General features: G+C 33.4%; 1 protein-coding gene and 1 long non-coding RNA gene across 5 annotated transcripts in view; both read left to right on the top strand.

Moving 5' to 3' along the window:
* Nucleotides 1-21: 21 nt before the first annotated feature.
* LOC114932163 (pre-rRNA 2'-O-ribose RNA methyltransferase FTSJ3) lies at nucleotides 22-3,351 on the top strand. The gene is made up of 6 exons (XM_085485091.1): nucleotides 22-216; nucleotides 344-807; nucleotides 889-1,819; nucleotides 1,999-2,409; nucleotides 2,510-2,885; nucleotides 2,988-3,351. The coding sequence occupies exons 1-6, from the start codon at nucleotides 150-152 to the stop codon at nucleotides 3,235-3,237; spliced, it is 2,499 nt and encodes an 832-aa protein (XP_085341217.1). The 5' UTR covers nucleotides 22-149; the 3' UTR covers nucleotides 3,238-3,351.
* Nucleotides 3,352-7,956: 4,605 nt separating this feature from the next.
* Nucleotides 7,957-21,892, top strand: part of LOC114932179 (uncharacterized) — a 177,147-nt gene continuing 163,211 nt past the window's right edge. The window contains exons 1-6 of one of the 4 annotated variants that reach the window (XR_003819827.2): nucleotides 7,957-8,238; nucleotides 8,879-9,000; nucleotides 10,072-10,426; nucleotides 10,552-10,594; nucleotides 14,440-14,674; nucleotides 14,810-14,844. This is a non-coding gene — a long non-coding RNA (uncharacterized LOC114932179). The remainder of the gene's footprint in view (nucleotides 8,239-8,878; nucleotides 9,001-10,071; nucleotides 10,427-10,551; nucleotides 10,595-14,439; nucleotides 14,675-14,809; nucleotides 14,845-21,892) is intronic. The other 3 variants (XR_014925246.1, XR_003819828.2, XR_003819829.2) reach the window with 3 other exon arrangements.

The raw sequence follows: 21,892 nt of genomic DNA, 5'->3' as shown, positions 1-21,892 counted from the left end.
TAAGTTGGTAGTATTTATTGGCTACTTCAATTTCTAACCTTATCACAAACGTTGAGAAAACCACGTTTTTAGAAACTTGACTAGCGAATAGCACGCATTTTATGCGTGTATCTTTATCTGTGAAAAGTTAATATTTATTTTTAACTAAAATGGGGAAGAAATCGAAAATTGGAAAGCAAAGAAAAGATAAATACTATCAATTAGCCAAAGAAACAGGTAATTACTAATATATAATAAGAGATGGAATTACTAAATAATTCATAATAGCTTGACATATCACAGTGTGTCGAATGATTTAATATTTGTCATTAAAATAATAATTAAGAGTGAATTTTTTATTTAGGTTACAGATCACGTGCTGCTTTCAAATTAATACAATTAAATCGCAAATTTGAATTTCTACAAAAGTCCAGAGTATGCATCGACCTATGTGCAGCACCTGGTGGCTGGATGCAGGTTGCCAGGCAAAATATGCCAGTATCATCGTTAATTATAGGAGTAGACCTGTTTCCGATAAAGCCTATACCAGGATGTATTAATCTTACAGAAGACATTACAACAGATAAATGTAGGGTGGCTATCTCGCGTGAATTGAAAACGTGGAAGGCTGATATTGTTTTAAATGATGGTGCTCCTAATGTAGGAAAAAATTGGCTCCATGATGCGTATCAACAAGCTGTGTTAACGTTATCAGCTGTTAAATTAGCAAGTCAATTCTTAAAAGCTGGTGGTTGGTTTGTAACAAAAGTATTTCGATCTAAAGATTATCACCCATTGATCTGGGTGCTAAAGCAGTTATTTAAAAAGGTATTTATATGTAATATTATTAATACTATTCGAAATAATTTTTTTATTAATTATTATTTGAATATCACAATTCTATTTTAGGTACACGCTACTAAACCTCAAGCATCACGTAATGAATCTGCAGAAATCTTTGTAGTGTGTCAATATTATATTGCTCCTGACAAATTAGATCCCAAGTTCTTTGATTCAAAGTATGTATTTTCTGAATTAGAACTAGAATCTAAAAAATCTAACTTTCTTCAATCGGACAAGCAGAAGAAACAGAAAGCAGAAGGATATCCTGAGAATGACTATACATTGTATCATAAATTATCTGCAAAAGAGTTTATTGCCTGTGAAGATGCAATAGAGGCTTTGCAAAATGCTTCTGAAATAGTGATAGATGATGAAGTTATTAACAAGCATGAAAAAACGACTGCAGAAATTAGAGAATGTTGCAAAGATATCAAAGTACTTGGTCGAAAGGACTTGAAATTGCTACTTAGTTGGTGGAAATCATTAAAAGAGACACAAGCTGAAACAAAAGAGAAAGAAGATGTAGCAGAAAATGAAACTACAACAGCATCCAAAGCCATTAGCCTTGAAGATCAAGAAGATGTGGAAGATGTAGCAATTGAAAAACAAATTGTTGAGCTCAGGGAAGAAGAAGCTAAAGAATTGAAACGAAAGAAAAAGAAAGCTAATAAAGAGAGGATAAAGTTGAATGAACGCCTTAATCTAAAAATGATTCATAAGGCTGATGAGGGACCTAAATTAGAAGGGGATGACATGTTTAAATTAAGCCAGATTCAAAGTTATGAGCAATTGAAACAAGTTACAGATCAAACGCCTGACATTTTAGCAGAGAGCGATGTAGATTCGGACGAAGAGGAAATCAAATCAAAAAAGGTTTCTTATGAAAAAGAAACTGGTCATTTGGACAGTAAGGGCTTATATTATAAGTCAGAAGATAGCGAGGATAATGATACGGATGCTGAGTCAGATGATACAGATAGTGAAAAATCTGGACTAGGTATTATGAAATAAATATTAAAATTTATTTTAAATTTAAATATAATATTTTTAAATATTAATATTAATTTTAAAAAATGTGTATTTGTAAAATTTTATGTATTTTTATTTCTTATTTATATTTATTCTGTACTTGTATATTTTTTAAAATTTATAACAAGAATTATTATCGCAAAATAGGTCTGGAGGATTCGGAAGACGAAAGTACAAATAAAATGCAAAAGAAGAAACAGCAACCTAAAGATTCTGACAACAACCCTTTGCTAACTGATTTAGATTTCCGGGACAAAAAGACTAAAAAAATTCATAAAGCTGAACTTTGGTTCGAAAAAGACATATTTAAAAATTTAGAGAATGAAGATGACGCAGATTATGAATTAGATAGAATGATCGAGCAATACAAGAGAAAAGGTGGACATATTCTTGGAGAAGAGAAGATGAAGAAGGAAATAAATAAGGAAAAGAAACGCAAAATTAGTGAGAGCAACGATGAAAATTCAGATTACGACGTGGAAGAGATGATGGCACCGAAGAAAAAAGTGAAGCAGATCGGTGGTAAAGACGGCTTTGAAATAGTAGCACGAGAAACAGGTAAGAAAGCTTGGATGGAAATTTTACCGATCGAGACTACTAATGATTACTGGCAGTTGTTAATTTTGTCACTCTAATACATGATTCTTTATTATTACAGATAAAGTAAAAAAAAGAAAGTTGACTTCTGAAGATTTAGCACTTGGATCTTTATTGATTCGCCAAAAATCTCGAAGGGATTTAATTGACTCGGCTTGGAACAGATATTCGTTTAACGATGAAAAATTACCCGATTGGTTTGTAAAAGATGAAGAAAAACATATGAAGAAAGATGCACCTGTACCTAAGGAACTTGTCGAAGAGTACGAGAAGAGAGTCCAAGATTTAAATGTTAGACCAATTAAGAAAGTAATGGAAGCTAAAGCGAGAAAAAAGAGACGCACAATGCGCAAACTTGAAAAGGCCAAGAAGAAGATGGAAGTGTTGATGGATAATGTGGATATCAACGACAAAGAAAAGGCCAGACAAATTAAAGCGTAAGTAAATTTTTTTTAATACTTAATTTAATTTTTTTTTTATATTTAATTTATAATAATTTATAAACCGTTCTAATGTGACATATCTTTAATTTGACATAGATTATACAAAAAAGCCAAGAAGGAACCAAAAAAAGAAGTTAAATATATCGTAGCAAAGAAATATACCGCGCAGAAGCGAGCTGTTCGGCCTCCTGGTGTGAAAGGTCGATATAAAATAGTCGATCCGAGAATGAAGAAGGACTTACGCGCGGCTAAAGCTAAAGAAAAAACTAAAGGACGTGGTAAGAAAAATCGAGGCGGAAACAAACCTAGGACAAGACCTAAGAATGTGAAGAGGAAAAATAAATGATTTCTATATTCATATGATGAATAATAATTTTTTAATTTAATTACGTTACAATAATCTTTTGCATTATTTGCATAATTAATTGGTATATGTAAATAAATGTTTCTATTCCACAAACTCAGAATTTCTTTCTATATTATAAATTTTATATCGATTTCAATTTCTTTGATTATCGATACTAATTAATTAAGAGGATAAATGAAGAGTGTACTGATACTGATTAATAGAAGATGTTGCGTAATGCGAAAAATGCATAAATTATAGTATCCATTAACGAGGTATAGGTCACAAAGTCTACACTTAGAAATTGTTTACATATAGATATTCAATCCTATGCATCAGTCTCAGCGCAGAATATACTATGTTAATAAATAGTCGTGCAATACGATCTTACTCGCGATTAGTCAAACTTGTCCTTGTTTTATTTCAAGCAATTCTGCTTTGTGTATAATGTCAATATACACGGAAATAACCCGAGGCACCTCTATCCATAATAAAACAGACAGAACAAAGTAGTTACAGAGCTGCAAAGTATAAACTGCGCTCTGTGCAAAGAAATTAGAAGGAAAAAAAATAATTTACATTAAAAAAACAACAGTGTCGTTCGACGTCTTTCGTGTCAGACAATCAGTTTCTAAGATTTTACGTAATCTTACGAAACAGTCTACGACTAGGGTATAAAAGTGTGTAAATCTTCACCACCCATTTGACTCACGACTAGCGTCCCTTGTATATAGCCCCTTTAAATCGTCCTTCCTACGCAAAACTCCTCCGCGGACTCATATCGGATATCTCGATGTAACTACGGACCTGCGTAGCGTCAGGATATCGCGGTCGATGTCAAGGACAAGGCCGATGGCATCTATAAAGATATCGCTTCGCGTCGGCGTCGACGTACCGTCATTTGCGAAAGTAGAATCGAACTACCGAATTAGTGTACGAGCGCCAAGATTCGTCATCGAAACCGCGCAAAATATTGGCGGTAAAATATAGATCACATGGCATTCCTTTGCCAACAACTACACAATGTTTTGTATACTCGATTAAAAATGTATCTAGTTACGCTTCTACGCATGAAAAGTGGCAGCGATATACCATATGTATATGTATATGTAATTTAGAGCAAATTATTCTATTAACATTTGAAAGCGCGCTTTAAATTTACGATTGTGTTTTCGAAATCGTTCTAACAGTTGGCAGATATCAGTGATGCACTTTGTTGCAACTGCGTAGCTGCAACAAGGTCGATGTCAAGGCCGATAGATGTATAGAGACTGCTTATTGCAACCCCCCAAATTGACACATTACTGCTCCGTTATTGAGAAAAGGGATTCGAGATTCGACCTTAAATAGGATATACATATCACACGGTAATAGATATACGCGGATATATATGGACGGGTTTATTTCCCGCCTAATAATGCATAGAGAGAGAGAGAGAGAGAGGCTTTTGACATTTGACAACGAAGCAGTTGGAATCGACGTATGCGTATTTAACTTTGCAATTTTGTGTTACGTCAAATTACAATAAATTAATAAATGCGAAGATGTCGCGCATCGATATTGACATTTTTAAGAAGCGTAAAAATATCTCAAACGTAAAAATTTATGTTAATTTAACATGATATTATTGTAGGTAAATGAAGACACGAATATATTATGTTAATATTTTAACACAAAATAAATGCAAAACTTCAAGTAATTTAAAATAAATTTTGTGTGACATTAACATAATTTTAATGTAAAAATTAACTAAAAATATGTTAATTTCAGATTTTATCATCTCCACTTTTATAAAATAAAAAATCATTTTTTTGTAAATTTTGACATAATTTTTTGTCACTAAATAAAACAGGACCTATTTATTATGTAAAATAGATGCACATTGTGTTACTTTTTGAGTTGTTTTAATAATTTAATATTTAAATTCAATAAAAATACAACAGAGCAATGTGTTAATCGTGTGTTAAATATTTATCACCAAAATTTTAACGCGGACCGTTTTGTAAAATTTTCCAACTGTGTTGTCATCGTGAGAAGCAGCAGCTTATTTGCATGCGGCGCCAAGTATCTTTTTGCATAAAAGATCACGATCGTGTGTGTCATATGTGATTGACACTGCTCCTAAATTTCTACAAACTTTGCGGAATAAGATAAACGATTTTATTAAGTTTAAACAGTGATTATTAATAATTCAAAATTCAAACCGACACATCCTCTCTCTATGCCTCGTCATAGTCGCCGTGATATCCGACGACGTTTCGTGTTTCTCAGAATGCGATATGTGAGAAAAGTAGCGTCGGTGTATTTGTGTATCTACACGTGGTAGGCGCTTACGTCAAGGGCGACCTCGACTTTCCACCGTCTCTAATCTGCGCTGGGGATCGGCTCCGAGACAACAATTTTGTTCGATCATGCGACTTTATTAATTCGCGAGGCACAGGGCGAAGCACTTTATCGCCCGTGATATATCTCGAAATTTTAGACGCTCCTGCGGTCTATTTTTAGAGCGAGTTTATTTAACGAATTCAAATATATATATATACCTGTTTTGATAATATTATATAATCTACCTTCGTCGCGATTCGATTTAAAATTGCGAAAAAATGCGCATTTTGCATGCGTTTTATCGGGGTATTGGGGTGGAGGGATCAGATGACGTCGGTCTCGATGACGTCAGATGACGTCACATGACGTCACGGCGTCGAGTCGTCTCAGACGCAAAAAAAAAAAATATTAACGGTCCTGCAAGTGTATTAATGAAATTTCTCACTCACCGGTGTCGCTTCTCTTGTTCGATCTACGCTTTTTATCGTCTTACCTCGAAGATGTGGTAGCCAAGTGCCTCCTTCCTTCGTCGTCTTCAATAATCCACCGTTAATCCAATACTGATGCACACTCACACACACACATATATATATGTATATATATATATATATATATACACCGGCACTTATTTTTCATATAACAGGCCTTTATTCACTCGCCACGAATATTCGCGTCGATCGCAACGAAACGCAGTAAATATTAATAATATAATGATAATAAGGATTAATAAGGACCGATTGTGTATGGCGATTCGGAGAATCCTGCGACACCGATTTCTTTGTTCCTTCCGTTCGCGAATACGAGTCGAATTAACTGGACCCGATGATTGACAAAACACTCCCGACACTTCCAGGACTCGCTGGACACCCGCGGGACTCGGATCGGACGGATAAATCACGACGGACAGCAGCGAAAAGCCGGGAGCTCTCGCAGCCCCATCCGACGTCAGTTGGTCTATGAGACACGATAAAATATCTCAAGCGGTTTGAAAAACCCATCCTGCGTGCAACTTCACATCGAAGCCCTGATAGGCGGATCGCGACAAGGAGTAACTTCGCGCGATGGGGTGCCAACTGAGTGTTCCGAACATTTTTTTCTCACAAAGTTGCCGGACATTGCAACTTTCTTTCGTCAATCGGTCATAGATATAGAAAATACATAGATTAGCTTGCGCCGAATTGAGATGATAAACGGAAGTAATTAGCTAGAAAGGGTTAGAGATATATGATATATTATATATATATTGTTCTCTCTTTCTAATGGCCATTATGAGGTTAATGTCATTTTTTGCTCCGAAAATGGTTATATCTCGATTTGTTCATTTGCAACACATTTTCGCGATTAATTAATCGAAAAGACGCGATGATTATCGCGGTCGCACGAATAATGAATTAATTATCGCGAACCAGTTTCGCTCTCACCGGTCGATGTACTAAACTAGTTTATTACACTTAGAGACTCCTTAATTACTTCATGACGCTTTTTAATTTATAATCGGACTGTCAGTTTTTTTAATGTGCTCGAGTTTTATTTTCATCGATCAATCAAACACATGTAGCCTATGTAAAAATGGACATCAGAGCGTGGGTGTCCGCAGGATTTTTTTCAGGGAAAGGCAATGATTTATTTTTTTGTTTCTTATTATTATTCTTTTTTAATTTTTTATTATTTTAATTTAATAATTTTATATTAAATAAAATTGCAAATAAATTCCAGTGTTTATTCACAACGAGGGCAAGTGCTCCCAGCAAACACAGTATATAAAATGTTATATACTGAAGCATGTTACATGTAACGTATATGTTAGTTGTAATTTCCCACACTCATAGATGTAACATTTTTAATATTACATATATTACATTGTAGTTATATTGTCATTATATCCCAAGATAGCACTGACTTATCAATACATCAATGTGCTATTTGGTATATAATTACAATATAACTACAATGTAATATATGTTATATTAAAATGTTACATCTATGAGTAGAAAATTACAACTAGCATGGATGTTACATGTAACATACACGTTATATTACCTGCTATATTCCGTTTTATTATAGCAATGTAACAATATATATTGGTGTTTACTGGGCTTATATAATAATTATTCATATGATCAATTATAATTGCGATTATTAATATTAATAATTTATAATAATTTCATGAATTAAATTAATGAATAATTATTCATAATTATTATTCATTAATGAAATTATATCATTATATATAATTCTTTACATAATATATGAAATGATTTCATTTTTTTTAGTCTAATAATCTACAATAATGTCATTGTCCTGCCACCTTGCGAGACACACGCGACATTAAATGCGTATGACGATCATGAATTATACATCCGTGAGACAAGACTAGAATTTAGGAGATTAGAAGAGGGGGGCAATCTACTTTGTACATTTCTATGACTGTAATGAAAACTCTCGGAGGACGCGAGGGCGCTCACGATTGGTCCTTTATTTCGCGAAGTGAGCGACGCTGCAGTGGGTCGATATCAATGTTGGTATCGATGTTTTGTGACGTAGTACATCTTCACGGGGTCAAAGGATCGAGTTGCAGCAACGATCAGACGTGTCGTCTCCTGTCCGCAGCAGCCGTGATTTCACGAGATTTATTGTACACAGTGTTACAATATTATTGAACATCGTAAGTATTGTGTAAGTATATTGACGGTGAATAATTATTGCATCTGAATTGGGAGTGAATGATCGAGAAACGACTCCACTTGCCGGCTCGATGCTATACCTTGTCCCAAAATGGCGACACATTTTTTGGCGGTATATTATCGGCCCGGGAAGTGAAATCGATTCGTGGTAATTATTTCTTCTCTGGACGTCATATATTTATATATTACAAGTAAATAAATATTCGAATTGTGGAAAAATATACTCTCTCTGTCGCAGTTCATTGTTGCAACGAAAAATTCTCAGAGTACAAGTGCTCCAAATTTTTTTCGGATAAATGGCGATGTCTCTCTCACTTTAATTACGATGCGGATTAAGAATAGAAGGAATGGGGGCAATCTATTATACTTTGTACATTTCTATGACCGCGATGTGAAGTCGATTCGCGGTAATTATTCTTTCTTTGAACGTGTACCTATATATTGCATTAATTACAAGTAAATTAATATTCGAAATAATTGTGAAAAAAATGATATCGTACAGTTCGTTGTTGCACCGAAAAAAATTTTCGGAGACCGCGAGGGGGCGTTCATGTTTCGTGAAGCAACGCTTGATCTAATCGATGTTGGTATCAATGTACTGTGACGTATTGTGACGTGTGCATATTTTTCAGAAGAAAAAAAAGTGTAACGGTCAGACATGTCGTGCCCTGTTCGGAGCAACGAGCAGTCGTGATTTCACGAAATTTATTGTACACAGCAGTGTTACAATATCATTAAACATCGTAAATATTGTGTAAGTATTGACGCAGAATAATTATTGCATCTGAATTGAGAGTGAATGATCGAGAAACGACTCCACTTGCCGGCTCGATATCTGTCCTAAAATGGCGACACATTTTTTGGCGGAATATTATCGGGCCGGGAAGTGAAGTCGATTCGTGGTAATTATTCCTTCTCTGGACGTCATATATTTATATATTACAAGTAAACAAATATTCGAAGTAATTGTGGAAGATGAAATAATAAATAGTCGCAGTTCATTATTATGTTGCAACGAAAAATTCTCGGTGTAAAAGTTTTTTTTTTTTCGCATAAATTGACGTTTCTCTTTTATTTTACGACGCTAATTAGGAGCAGAACGAAGGAGGGTAATCTATTATACTTTGTACATTTTTATGACCGCGGTAATTATTTCTTTGGACGCGTACCTATATATTGCATTAATTACAAGTAAATCAATATTCGAAATAACTTTGGAAGAAAAATTAATAATCGCATAGTTCATTGTTGCAAACTTTGCCATGAAAAATTCTCGGGGGCCGCGAGTTTATGTTTTGCAAATCGAGCTTGATCTAATCAATGTTGGTATCAATGTATTATGACGATGCATATTTTTCACAAGAAAATCAAAATATAACGGTCGGACGTGTCGTGTGAATGTGAAGTAACAAGTGGTCGTGAGTTTCGCGCGATTTATTGTACGCCGCGATGTATACAATATTAGAAAGTATTATGTAAGTAACATAGACTAATTATTATCGCATAAATTCAAGTCATATTTGCGGACGAATTAATTATTGAGAAACGACTTCATTCGCTGACTCTCATCAACAAATGGCGAAACACTGCACGGGGTAGCATCAAGTAGATTCGAGATAATTATTTATATTTCTTTTGATGGACGTGTATATTATGCGTAAATGAATAACGCGTTCAAAATAACGTGGAACAAAAAGATAATTATCGCATAACTCGTTTTGCGAAACATAAACATTAACTCTCCATTAGACTTGTCGCTGTAAATGTGAAAAATTTTAAATATGTAATATTGCGATAAAAAAAATTGAGTATGTTCATATTTCAGATATCCTTCATTGTGTCGACAGCGAGGGACATTAGACGACGCTACGATCCACGAGGTATCAACTGAAAGCTGCGAAATTATTGCCTAATTTAGGAGATGTCTGGCTAAAGATCAAACAACACGAAGAAGAGGCCTAATTTTTCAAACTGCTTGTTGCATCGTGTCGTGCATAACAGAGAAATTTCGCGTTATTTTATCACGTTCGACAAGTATCGCGAATGCGAATATATTAAATTATCATGTGCGAATTCGAGTCGTATTCGCGAGTGTAAGTATCAACAACGGAAGATCAAAAGATGTAGGTCGAAGGAGGACGACATGGCGCACCGAGAAAAGACGGCAGTATCTATGGATAGTGAGTGTGAATCATTAATTTATCAATATATATATATATATATTACCATCGTATTATATAATTGCAATGTTTGTAATCATATTTACCAATAAGGATTTGTATTAATTATGCATTGCGTTTTGCAGGAGGACAAATATGAGGACGCATCGAGAAAAGAATCGGCGAATGGTCAGTGAGAATCTCATACATATTAATTCATCAATATTAATATATATTTTATCGTTATATTGCCATATTTGCAACCACATTTATTTATCAACGATCATTCGCCCATTAATTCCGCATCGCATTTCGCATCGTCCTTGATTCACGATCGTTAGATAACAACGGTTAGATAAACCATGCATTAAAAAAGACGAAGAAAATTCGAAAGAGAGAGAGAGAGAGAGAAAGAGTGGTGAGTAAGTTTATCGTGCCGACCGTTCTTTATTTCGCGCAAAGCACAACCTACTTCGAGTATATACTTGACGTTCTCCCTTTTATAGTCTCCAAGTTTTTTTATAGAAGATAAAAATCCTCTATAGAGGGAGAGAGGAAGTGGGAAGGAAGAAACGAATATAGTCCATAACAAGAGCGAGAAAAAGGAGCTATCAGGAGAGTGCGGGGAAGAGAAAAAGAGCGAGAGAGAGAGACAGAGACAGAGAGGGACGCAGAGAATAAGCAAGAGAATTGACGAGGGTGCGGTAATTGAGGATCGTTAACGCGTCCTCGAGGGAGATCGAGCGAGTGGCTAGATTTCGCTAGCTCCCTTCCTCCTTCCCTCCTCGTTCTCTGGTTTCACCCTCGCTCCACCTCGCCCCCGACCGCGGCATCGCAGACCTTCAACCGTTCAGGAGTGGATGGACCTTGTTCGCCACCGGGCCGCGGTATAAGGTCAAGGTTATCGCTCCCGGCGCGCGAGCGCGACCTCCGGATGCATCGAGCGAACTGCGCGCGCATTCGGCGTCTGCGTCGCGACGTCGGCGGCCCTCCTCCGTCGCCGTGAGCCATTGCCAAGGTCCTCGTTGGTCACGGGCAAACCCGTTATACGCGGTTGCTCGTCGAGAGCAGCGCGAGGTCGGCTCGTCCTGGGGTAGGACGCGCTATTAACCCTTAGCATGGTAGGACTTTTTGTCACGCGGAATACGACGTAGGCGGGTAGGTGGAAGCGGAGAGTAAATGGATATCGCGGGTAAAATGAATCTTGTAAATGACATCGCATTTACACGGAATAACATCGATGAATGTTTTTTTTTTTTTTTGCTTACGCCACTATCACATTTTACTATGTATTATTTTCGTGTATTTTACGGTATCGATTTGTTTTTTTTATTGCTTGTTAAGAATATATATAGGTACTTATTGCGTTCTACTAAATATACGTATATGTGTATGCCTTTGATACGAGGTAGAGAGATGAAGAGAGAGCGGGAGAGAGAGAGACAGAAGAGACGATGGAAGGTCGGAAGCTGAGGGTGAATTGTTCGGGGGTGAGCAAGTTCAAGGCTGCTCAGTCCGGACCACGTCCGGGCCACGTCCGGGCGTGCCAACGCAAATACGATTTCGTTTCGAGGACACTCGAGTATCGAGACAACAGATTTTAGTCTTAAACTAGTGAATTGATTAGAGAATATTGTCGCATAAATTATTTCTAATTTATATGCACATAATACTGAATAACGAGTTACATGATATAATATGTTGCATTTCTTTTGATCAAAACATTATGAAAAATTTAATGAGAAGTTCACTGATTAATATTAGCTTAATCTACTTTGACGAACAATGAAGTTTTGTATCGATTCACATCGTACATTCATGTCATACAATGTTACGAGTGCGATAATGCGTTTTCAACGTAATCAGCCAATCGGCTGATAATGCTGCGTAGTCGGTGACCATCTGCGTCATTATTCCGCGTAGTCAGTGAATTATTGTGTTACAATGATGTCATCAAAACATTATCTGACGAAACAGTAGCGAGTCGCAAAATATTGACATACATATATCGCAATCTATATGAAGTCGAGGCATCGGTAAAAATTTTTGATCTTAATACTTTTTGAAAAAAATATAAATATATAACAAAGATGTTTTATTCTCTATTTTAATTAAAAATCTATTTAATTTAGCTTACTTTTTTCAGAAAATAATATATATATAATATTATATACATAATTTTTTCGAACGCTGAACTCTCAATTTGATTTTATCTTCAACGAACACAAGAGAGATTCTTATTCATTTTATCATTATAAGACGCGCCCCTTTAAAAGCGTAATTCTTTACCTCTAATAAGCTTCATTGCGGATATAGCGCACCTCTTCTAGGCGTTGACGTTTTTCCTTGGACCTGGAAAATCCATTCGCCCTCTTTTCCTATTTTCCGCGTAGGACGTGCATTCGAGCGCGGTAACCTTGAACTTCATCAGTTCTTTCGCTTCTTCTCTCTCTACATCTCGCTATTTCTCTCTCTCTCTCGTCTGCGCGAGCCACTGACGTCACGGCTATCGACCTGAAATCTCGAGGCTACATCTATACCTATCCCACGTGGGCGCATCAACATATGTATATGTCACTCATATTATCGTTGCGATGCAATACACGAAAATGACACATAAAACCATTTTACTCTAATTAGACTTATTGTGTATATAGAGTTTATATTTAATCGCGAATCTTGTTACAAATATAACTGAAGTATTATTCAAGCACATTTAGCGAGGAAAATTGTATTACATTTGCAAACTTTAACTTTCTATCTATAGACTCACAAGAAATTCATAGTTAAAATAGATAAAAGTTTTTTATATATACGTAACATTATATTTCCCCATTGAAAATATAATCTGAAATTAAAGTGCAAATTAATCTTAAGTAATGTTAAGTATCTTGCATTAACTTTCTTCGGCATATCTATATTTGACATCACGGAAGTAAGATTCTTTTATTAAGTTTAATATTAATACAATCGTCAGAAAATGTGGCAATTCATCTAATTCACGACGCGGTCGTAAATATCCATTTTTTTACGGATGGCTCGTAAATATCGCATTCAGATGTCTTACCGGATGGGACAGTGCTTATTGACAAACGTTCAACTGCGACTATTTGTGGGTCAAAAAAACACGGTAACCCGGAAAAAAGATTACTTTATGCTTTTCGTTCTTTGGCAGTCTGAAATACATTATGAGACATCACGAGCAATTCAGCAAAAACTTAAGACTCGGGTATGTAATGGTTTCCTAAAAAGGTTTCCCATAAATTTTTGCAGAATTTTCAAACCAGTTTCATTACATGAGGTCGTTAGGATTCTCTTAGTTCCAGTTATGCCCGATTACAATTTGAAAGATGGATAAATGACGGCTGCCCTTGTTACCCAATAATACTAATATCTTTTTATCTTAATCTTTGAAGAAATAAATTACAATTTCTCTCTTTCTCTCTCTCTCTTTGCAAATAAAATATAGATTTATTATATTTTAAATAATTCTAAATATATTATCACGAAATCAAAAGCAATCAGAAAATCTAATATAGGTCTTTGTAAGAGCAAGTGCATGGCATTATATATTATTTTCGTTCAAGTTGGCGTGCAAATGGAACATTTTCTTAGTGTTATATATCGATCGACGTGATCTTTGCAAGATTTGTACGTATTTCGTGATTACATTTTCTTTCCTTATGTATATATTCAAGGTCGATTTCTCTCATTGCGAATCGCTGTATTAATAAAGTAATCGTCATCGTCTAAAATCACGCGGTTGAAATACACAACGGAAATACCCGCAATTCCGGAAGAATCGGTGACATTCACGTATTGACATTTTACAGACGACAATTTCTAAGAAGCTCGTGTGTATATATGAAGCCAGCACATCATTTCATGGAAGATCTTAAATAGTTCAGGCTTTATTTTTAATAGATCTAGAATTCTTAATATTTATGATATTGTGTTGCATATTTATATTGTGTATGTTAAAATCTGAAATAATAAAATTATTCTAATATATGTATGTATTTTATTTGTTACAGGTTTGCAAAACACAGTGCGATTCACACGTCGGGAGTTCCGTATAAAATGTCGCACGTCGGGAGTGCCGTGTAAAATTTTGCGTGTCGGGAGTGCCGAGTAAAGTGTCGGGCGATTGTAATAATTCGTTTTTTTCGCGAGTGTATGAATGCTGCAAAGGACCAAGAGAGGAGGAAAAGGAGGAGTACGAGGCTCGGGGAGGCATCGAGCATCGGGTGACAGCGGGGCAACTGTAAGGTATGCAAAATAAAAAATTTTTTTTTAAACTGCATTGTTTATGAAATATTCATTTCTAGACTTTCAAAACATTCTGTATACACAAAAACACACATACACACACGTGTATACATAATTTGAATATTTTGTTTTCAGGTCAATGTGCTACAACTCCGCTATTGCAGGTATTGGTGAGTGAGAAATTTTATATTTCTATAGGTGTGTGTGTGAAGCGTCCTATTTCGTGGAAATCTCAAAATTAAGAGTTCTGATTTTATTATCAATAGTTTTAGAGTTGCTGACAGTTTAAAAAAAAGTTTTGACGATTAAGCCAAAGAAAATACCTAAGGACAAACTGATATATCAACTTGACGCAGCATATCACTTTATTCTGACATTTATCAATAATGTTCAAATAAAAGATTTATAGTTTCTATAAGAGTTCTAAGAAGAGCCTTTTTGCCTTCTAAAAATAACAAATATTAATTTAAAAAATATTACTAAAGTAATATTAATTATTAATTGAGTATAAATATATTAATTGAAAAAATATTAATTAAAACCAAATAAATTATTTATGATTTTCCACGAAATAATATGCTAGTTTTACTCACATACACAAAAAGCTTGCATAGAAATGCGACCTGTGCTAAATGCAGCATCGTTGTTTGCTAAACAGTCGCATACTTCCCATACCACACATAATATAATTAAAGCACGCGGCGAGCTTTCAAAGGCATATAACACGTGCCAAAAGACGAGAGTAATTTATATGTATAAACCTGTTTACGGAAACGTTTACTTGCCAACTACTTATATATATATATTTCATTTTTATATTTTATTTGTATAATACAATTTATCGAATTAGTTTATTAGTACAATTTATCGAATTAGTAACGCGGATAATTACATTATCGTAAGAACATAAACGACTTTTTTCTAGATGTCTTAATTTTGTAATTTTATTATTTTTTAATGTACGCAATATATTTGCAAAATGATTTGTGTGCTTGAAACTATGAGATTACATCTTTCGCGGCAATAATGTTTTAGAAGAATGAATAAATTTACATATGTGTGCTTTGCGGCAGAATGGTCTATACATATAAATTCAAGGCGGAGGCCAAAGTGCACTTATGTCCGCATTTTAATGCTAAAAGCGGAACCAAGGATATCGAGACTTCTATTAAGGTAAGGAAAGGGTGATTTAAACACGATATCGCGTTATACCCTTTGTCCGCCAAGGATCTCGCCGTGATTTTTAAAATTATTCATATAATGTATTCTATAACATTTCACACATTGCACAATGCGTGATGCATGTATATTGCGCACATATATTTCTTTTGAAAATTGTTTTACTGATATTACATCCGTAATATTTTCTTTACAATGTTTTACTTGGGGTGGGTGATAATATCTTTATGATTCTTTAAGAAATTCGTTCATTATCGTATGGTAAAAGAGAGATATTTTCGCAGTTTTATGAAAGTGTCATAAGAATCTAAAGTCGAAAAAGTTTTGAAATAAGCTTTTCATGATGTATGCAGTTGCTGAATCTTTACGATTGCACGCTTTGAATATTTCAACGTAGTTCAATTATTATATTTCTTTAAAAATTAGTTAACAGATAGAATTTTGAGAACGTTTGGCAAAAGTATACTTGAGAAAATTAAAAATTTATTATTTTTTCTGTCTGTTTTGGCATGATATTTTATGAATTTTCAAAAAATACTATTATAAGAGTTTTAATAATATTTTTCATAGTTTTATAGTTCCACAAATTAAAAAGTTCTGCATTCCTTACATTAAAAATTCAAAATTGAAAAAATGTGTTAACTTCGCAAATCTAACACGACACCCTTCTCTTTAAAGTAACGCGTGTAATATATATTATTTTTGACAAGAAAATTTTATATTATTTTTAACATCTTCTGACAGTTCTGTTCAAGTTCAGTACATATGTGCAATTTTAAATCTCTTTCTACTAATTAATAATTTTTAATCGATTTTTAATATCTACACTCAGCAATTAAGTAAAAATGTATTGTGCTGATTTTCCGTAGTTAATAGTTTTCAAAAGTTCTTTGGATTAATTATAAAAAGAGTTTCGATTATTAATATTAAAAAATTTTTAATAATTTAAGTGCTCATGATTTTCGATTATTTAACATTATTTTCGACAGTTTTGTTAGAGTTCTATGCTCTTAAGAAGTTTTGATTAAAAAAATATATTTTATTAATTTTTAGTGAAATTGTGTTCTGCACATTTGATTATCTTGGTAGTATTTGATGACAAGAAGCACGTAGATAAAATATAAGCACGTGCAAGTCCTGTCTAAAAATGTATTGTATTATTTATTTTTTTTTTTTTTATTAGTAGGTAGTAATATTGTTTTCTGTACTTTATCACACATTTGACATTGCATGCTTAGGAAGTTTTTCTTAAAAATATATTTTAATTTTTAGTGAAATTGTGTTTTAGAAAATTGTGTTCTGTACATTTGATTCTTTGTAGTATTTGATGAAAGACAGGAAGCACGTAGATAAAATATAAGCACGTGCAAGTCCTGTCTAAAAATGTATTGTATTATTTTTTTTTATATTAGTAAGTAGTAATATTGTTTTCTGTACTTTATCTCACGTTTGACATTGTATGCTTAGGAAGTTTTGCTTAAAAATATATTTTAATTTTTAGTGAAATTGTGTTTTAGTAAAATTGTGTTCTGTATATTTAATTCTTTGTAGTATTTGATGAAAGATAGGAAGCACGTATATAAAATTTAAGCACGTGCAAGTCCTGTCTAAAAATGTATTATTTTTTTGTATTAGTAGTAATATTGTTTTCTGTACTTTATCGCACGTTTGACATTGCATGCTTAGGAAGTTCTGATTAAAAATATATTTTAGTTTTTAGTGAAATTGTGTCCTGTACATTTGATTCTTTGTAGTATTTGATGAAAGACGGGAAGCACGTAGATAAAATATAAGCACGTGCAAGTCCTGTCTAAAAATGTATTGTATTATTTTTTTTTTTATTAGTAGGTAGTAATATTGTTTTCTGTACTTTATCACACATTTGACATTGCATGCTTAGGAAGTTTTTCTTAAAAATATATTTTAATTTTTAGTGAAATTGTGTTTTAGAAAATTGTGTTCCGTACATTTGATTCTTTGTAGTATTTGATGAAAGACAGGAAGCACGTAGATAAAATATAAGCACGTGCAAGTCCTGTCTAAAAATGTATTGTATTATTTTTTTTTATATTAGTAGGTAGTAATATTGTTTTCTGTACTTTATCTCACGTTTGACATTGTATGCTTAGGAAGTTTTGCTTAAAAATATATTTTAATTTTTAGTGAAATTGTGTTTTAGTAAAATTGTGTTCTGTATATTTGATTCTTTGTAGTATTTGATGAAAGATAGGAAGCACGTATATAAAATTTAAGCACGTGCAAGTCCTGTCTAAAAATGTATTATTTTTTTGTATTAGTAGTAATATTGTTTTCTGTACTTTATCGCACGTTTGACATTGCATGCTTAGGAAGTTCTGATTAAAAATATATTTTAGTTTTTAGTGAAATTGTGTCCTGTACATTTGATTCTTTGTAGTATTTGATGAAAGACGGGAAGCACGTAGATAAAATATAAGCACGTGCAAGTCCTGTCTAAAAATGTATTGTATTATTTTTTTTTATATTAGTAGGTAGTAATACTGTTTTCTGTACTTTATCACACGTTTGACATTGCATGCTTAGGAAGTTCTGATTAAAAATATATTTTAATTTTTAGTGAAATTGTATTTTAGTAAAATTTTGTCCTGTACATTTGATTATGTTTGTAGTATTTGATGAAAGATAGGAAGCACGTATATAAAATTTAAGCACGTGCAAGTCCTGTCTAAAAATGTATTATTTTTTTGTATTAGTAGTAATATTGTTTTCTGTACTTTATCGCACGTTTGACATTGCATGCTTAGGAAGTTTTGCTTAAAAATATATTTTAGTTTTTAGTGAAATTGTGTTCTGTACATTTGATTCTGTAGTATTTGATGAAAGACAGGAAGCACGTAGATAAAATATAAGCACGTGCAAGTCCTGTCTAAAAAGTATTGTATTATTTTTTTTATATTAGTAGGTAGTAATATTGTTTTCTGTACTTTATCACACGTTTGACATTGCATGCTTAGGAAGTTCTGATTAAAAATATATTTTAGTTTTTAGTGAAATTGTGTTCTGTACATTTGATTCTGTAGTATTTGATGAAAGACAGGAAGCACGTAGATAAAATATAAGCACGTGCAAGTCCTGTCTAAAAATGTATTGTATTATTTTTTTTTATATTAGTAGATAGTAATATTGTTTTCTGTACTTTATCACACGTTTGACATTGCATGCTTAGGAAGTTCTGATTAAAAATATATTTTAATTTTTAGTGAAATTGTGTTTTAGTAAAATTGTGTTCTGTATATTTGATTCTTTGTAGTATTTAATGAAAGACAGGAAACACGTAGATAAAATATAAGCACGTGCAAGTCCTGTCTAAAAATGTATTGTATTATTTTTTTTTATATTAGTAGGTAGTAATACTGTTTTCTGTACTTTATCACACGTTTGACATTGCATGCTTAGGAAGTTCTGATTAAAAATATATTTTAATTTTTAGTGAAATTGTGTTTTAGTAAAATTGTGTTCTGTATATTTGATTCTTTGTAGTATTTTATGAAAGACAGGAAGCACGTAGATAAAATATAAGCACGTGCAAGTCCTGTCTAAAAATGTATTGTATTATTTTTTTTTATATTAGTAGGTAGTAATATTGTTTTCTGTACTTTATCACACGTTTGACATTGCATGCTTAGGAAGTTCTGATTAAAAATATATTTTAGTTTTCAGTGAAATTGTGTTCTGTACATTTGATTCTTTGTAGTATTTGATGAAAGACAGGAAGCACGTAGATAAAATATAAGCACGTGCAAGTCCTGTCTAAAAATGTATTGTATTATTTTTTTTTATATTAGTAGGTAGTAATATTGTTTTCTGTACTTTATCACACGTTTGACATTGCATGCTTAGGAAGTTCTGATTAAAAATATATTTTAATTTTTAGTGAAATTGTGTTTTAGTAAAATTGTGTTTTGTACATTTGATTCTGTAGTATTTGATGAAAGACAGGAAGCACGTAGATAAAATATAAGCACGTGCAAGTCCTGTCTAAAAATGTATTGTATTATTTTTTTTTATATTAGTAGATAGTAATATTGTTTTCTGTACTTTATCACACGTTTGACATTGCATGCTTAGGAAGTTCTGATTAAAAATATATTTTAATTTTTAGTGAAATTGTGTTTTAGTAAAATTGTGTTCTGTATATTTGATTCTTTGTAGTATTTAATGAAAGACAGGAAGCACGTAGATAAAATATAAGCACGTGCAAGTCCTGTCTAAAAATGTATTGTATTATTTTTTTTTTATATTAGTAGGTAGTAATATTGTTTTCTGTACTTAATAACACGTTTAACATTTCATGCTTAAGAAGTTCTGATTAAAAAATATATTTGATTAATTTATAGTGAAATTGTGCTTTAGTAAAATTGTGTTCTGCACATTTGATTATGTTTGTAGTATTTGATGAAAGATAGGAAGCACGTAGATAAAATATAAGCACGTGCAAGTCCTATCTAAAAATGTATTATTTTTTTATATTAGTAGTAATATTGTTTTCTGTACTTTATAACACATTTGATATTTCACAAGAGAGACACGCAGACTAAAAATACGTAGATGGATTAAAAGAATCCTGATTAAGAAATATATATTTATTGAACTTGTAAACAGATCTATCGGCAACTTTTGTCAAAAATAATATTCAACGCGTTTTAGTACATTAGAGGGAAGAATGTCGTGTTAGATTCGTGAAGTTAGCACATTTTTTCAATTTTGAATTTTTAATATAAGGAATGCGGAACTTTTTTTAATTTATATTAGAAACTATAGGACTATAAAAAGTGCTATTGGAAACTCTTAATATTTTTTTTTTGAAATTTGTAAAATATAAATTTTACAACACAAAAGACACCTTATTCTTCGAATTAATTAATAATTATAAACACGATTCGATTTCGTGCAATATCAACCAGTATATTCAATAACGCTTTCATGCTTATATCTCGGTAGATTGGGTCAGCTTTATACATCTGACATACATGCCGGTAAATTTACGAAACGCAATTCGTCAGGTATTCTCCGTTTGTAAATATCATCTTGCGAGTCGATAAAAGAACGATTCTTTTCACTTTCGTTGAGGCGAGCGAGAAATGTGTGTCACCGGGTTAGCAGGTCGTTGGCCGTGTTCCACTTTCTCGTCTCCTTTCGCTCTTCGAGAGAGGGCGATGCCACATAAACGTGCTGTTGTGATATGAAAAAGAAATTCGAAAAGAAAATCGTTCCCTTTAAGGACTCTTCGTGTCGTATCGTTTCGTCTTGTAAGAAACTTCGCGATGTGTGCGTAAATATTATTTCAACTCGTTACACTCGTTTATTTAATTGGTTAACTCTCATTAGCTCGATTTTTCCTCAGGATTTATAGGCAGATAAGCTTTGAAAAGAAACGGAGGATACATCGTTAATTTATTGTTACTGCAATTCGGTCTTGCGTTCCAGTTTCGAGTTCCTAAATGGACGTTTGCCGTTTCGGGATTCAGTAACATATATCTTCGCGTTCAATTGCGAGACATCAACGAAATAGAATATAGAAAGCGGTTCAGTTTCTGCGTTATACCATTTGGGAGGGAAGAGAAGAGGCAATAGTAGTATGGTAAAAGTAATCTCGAATTCATGATGAGTTCACGAATCATCGCGAGTACGGGAGAAACGGTTAGGCTCTTTGTTCCATCGGATGACCCAGAAACCCGATTCCGATCTTTTCCCCCTTTCCCCTATTTACGAGAACATACGTGTGCATGCATCCGGACTTGTTGGTATAGCGACCGATATCAACGGCAGGGAAAGTTAACCGGCCGAAGCGGTGAGGAGAAAGTGAAAGCTATTTCCGGGGATATATAGTAAACGTTGCTGTGGCAACAACAAACGTAAAATGATGCGAAGGTGGACTGATATTAACGACTGTTTGATTATAGCGTTTACCGATCGCCTATAGGCTACAACTTTCTTTCAATTCGACCGAAAAGGAGTTGTTTAGAAAATACATTTGATTTACGAGATTTATAGCACCGA

This window comes from Nylanderia fulva, unplaced genomic scaffold (assembly GCF_048542155.1).
Source record: "Nylanderia fulva isolate GAGA-0341 unplaced genomic scaffold, ASM4854215v1 Scaffold34, whole genome shotgun sequence".
Classification (NCBI taxonomy): domain Eukaryota; kingdom Metazoa; phylum Arthropoda; class Insecta; order Hymenoptera; family Formicidae; genus Nylanderia; species Nylanderia fulva.
This window is presented reverse-complemented; position numbering and strand designations above follow the sequence as displayed.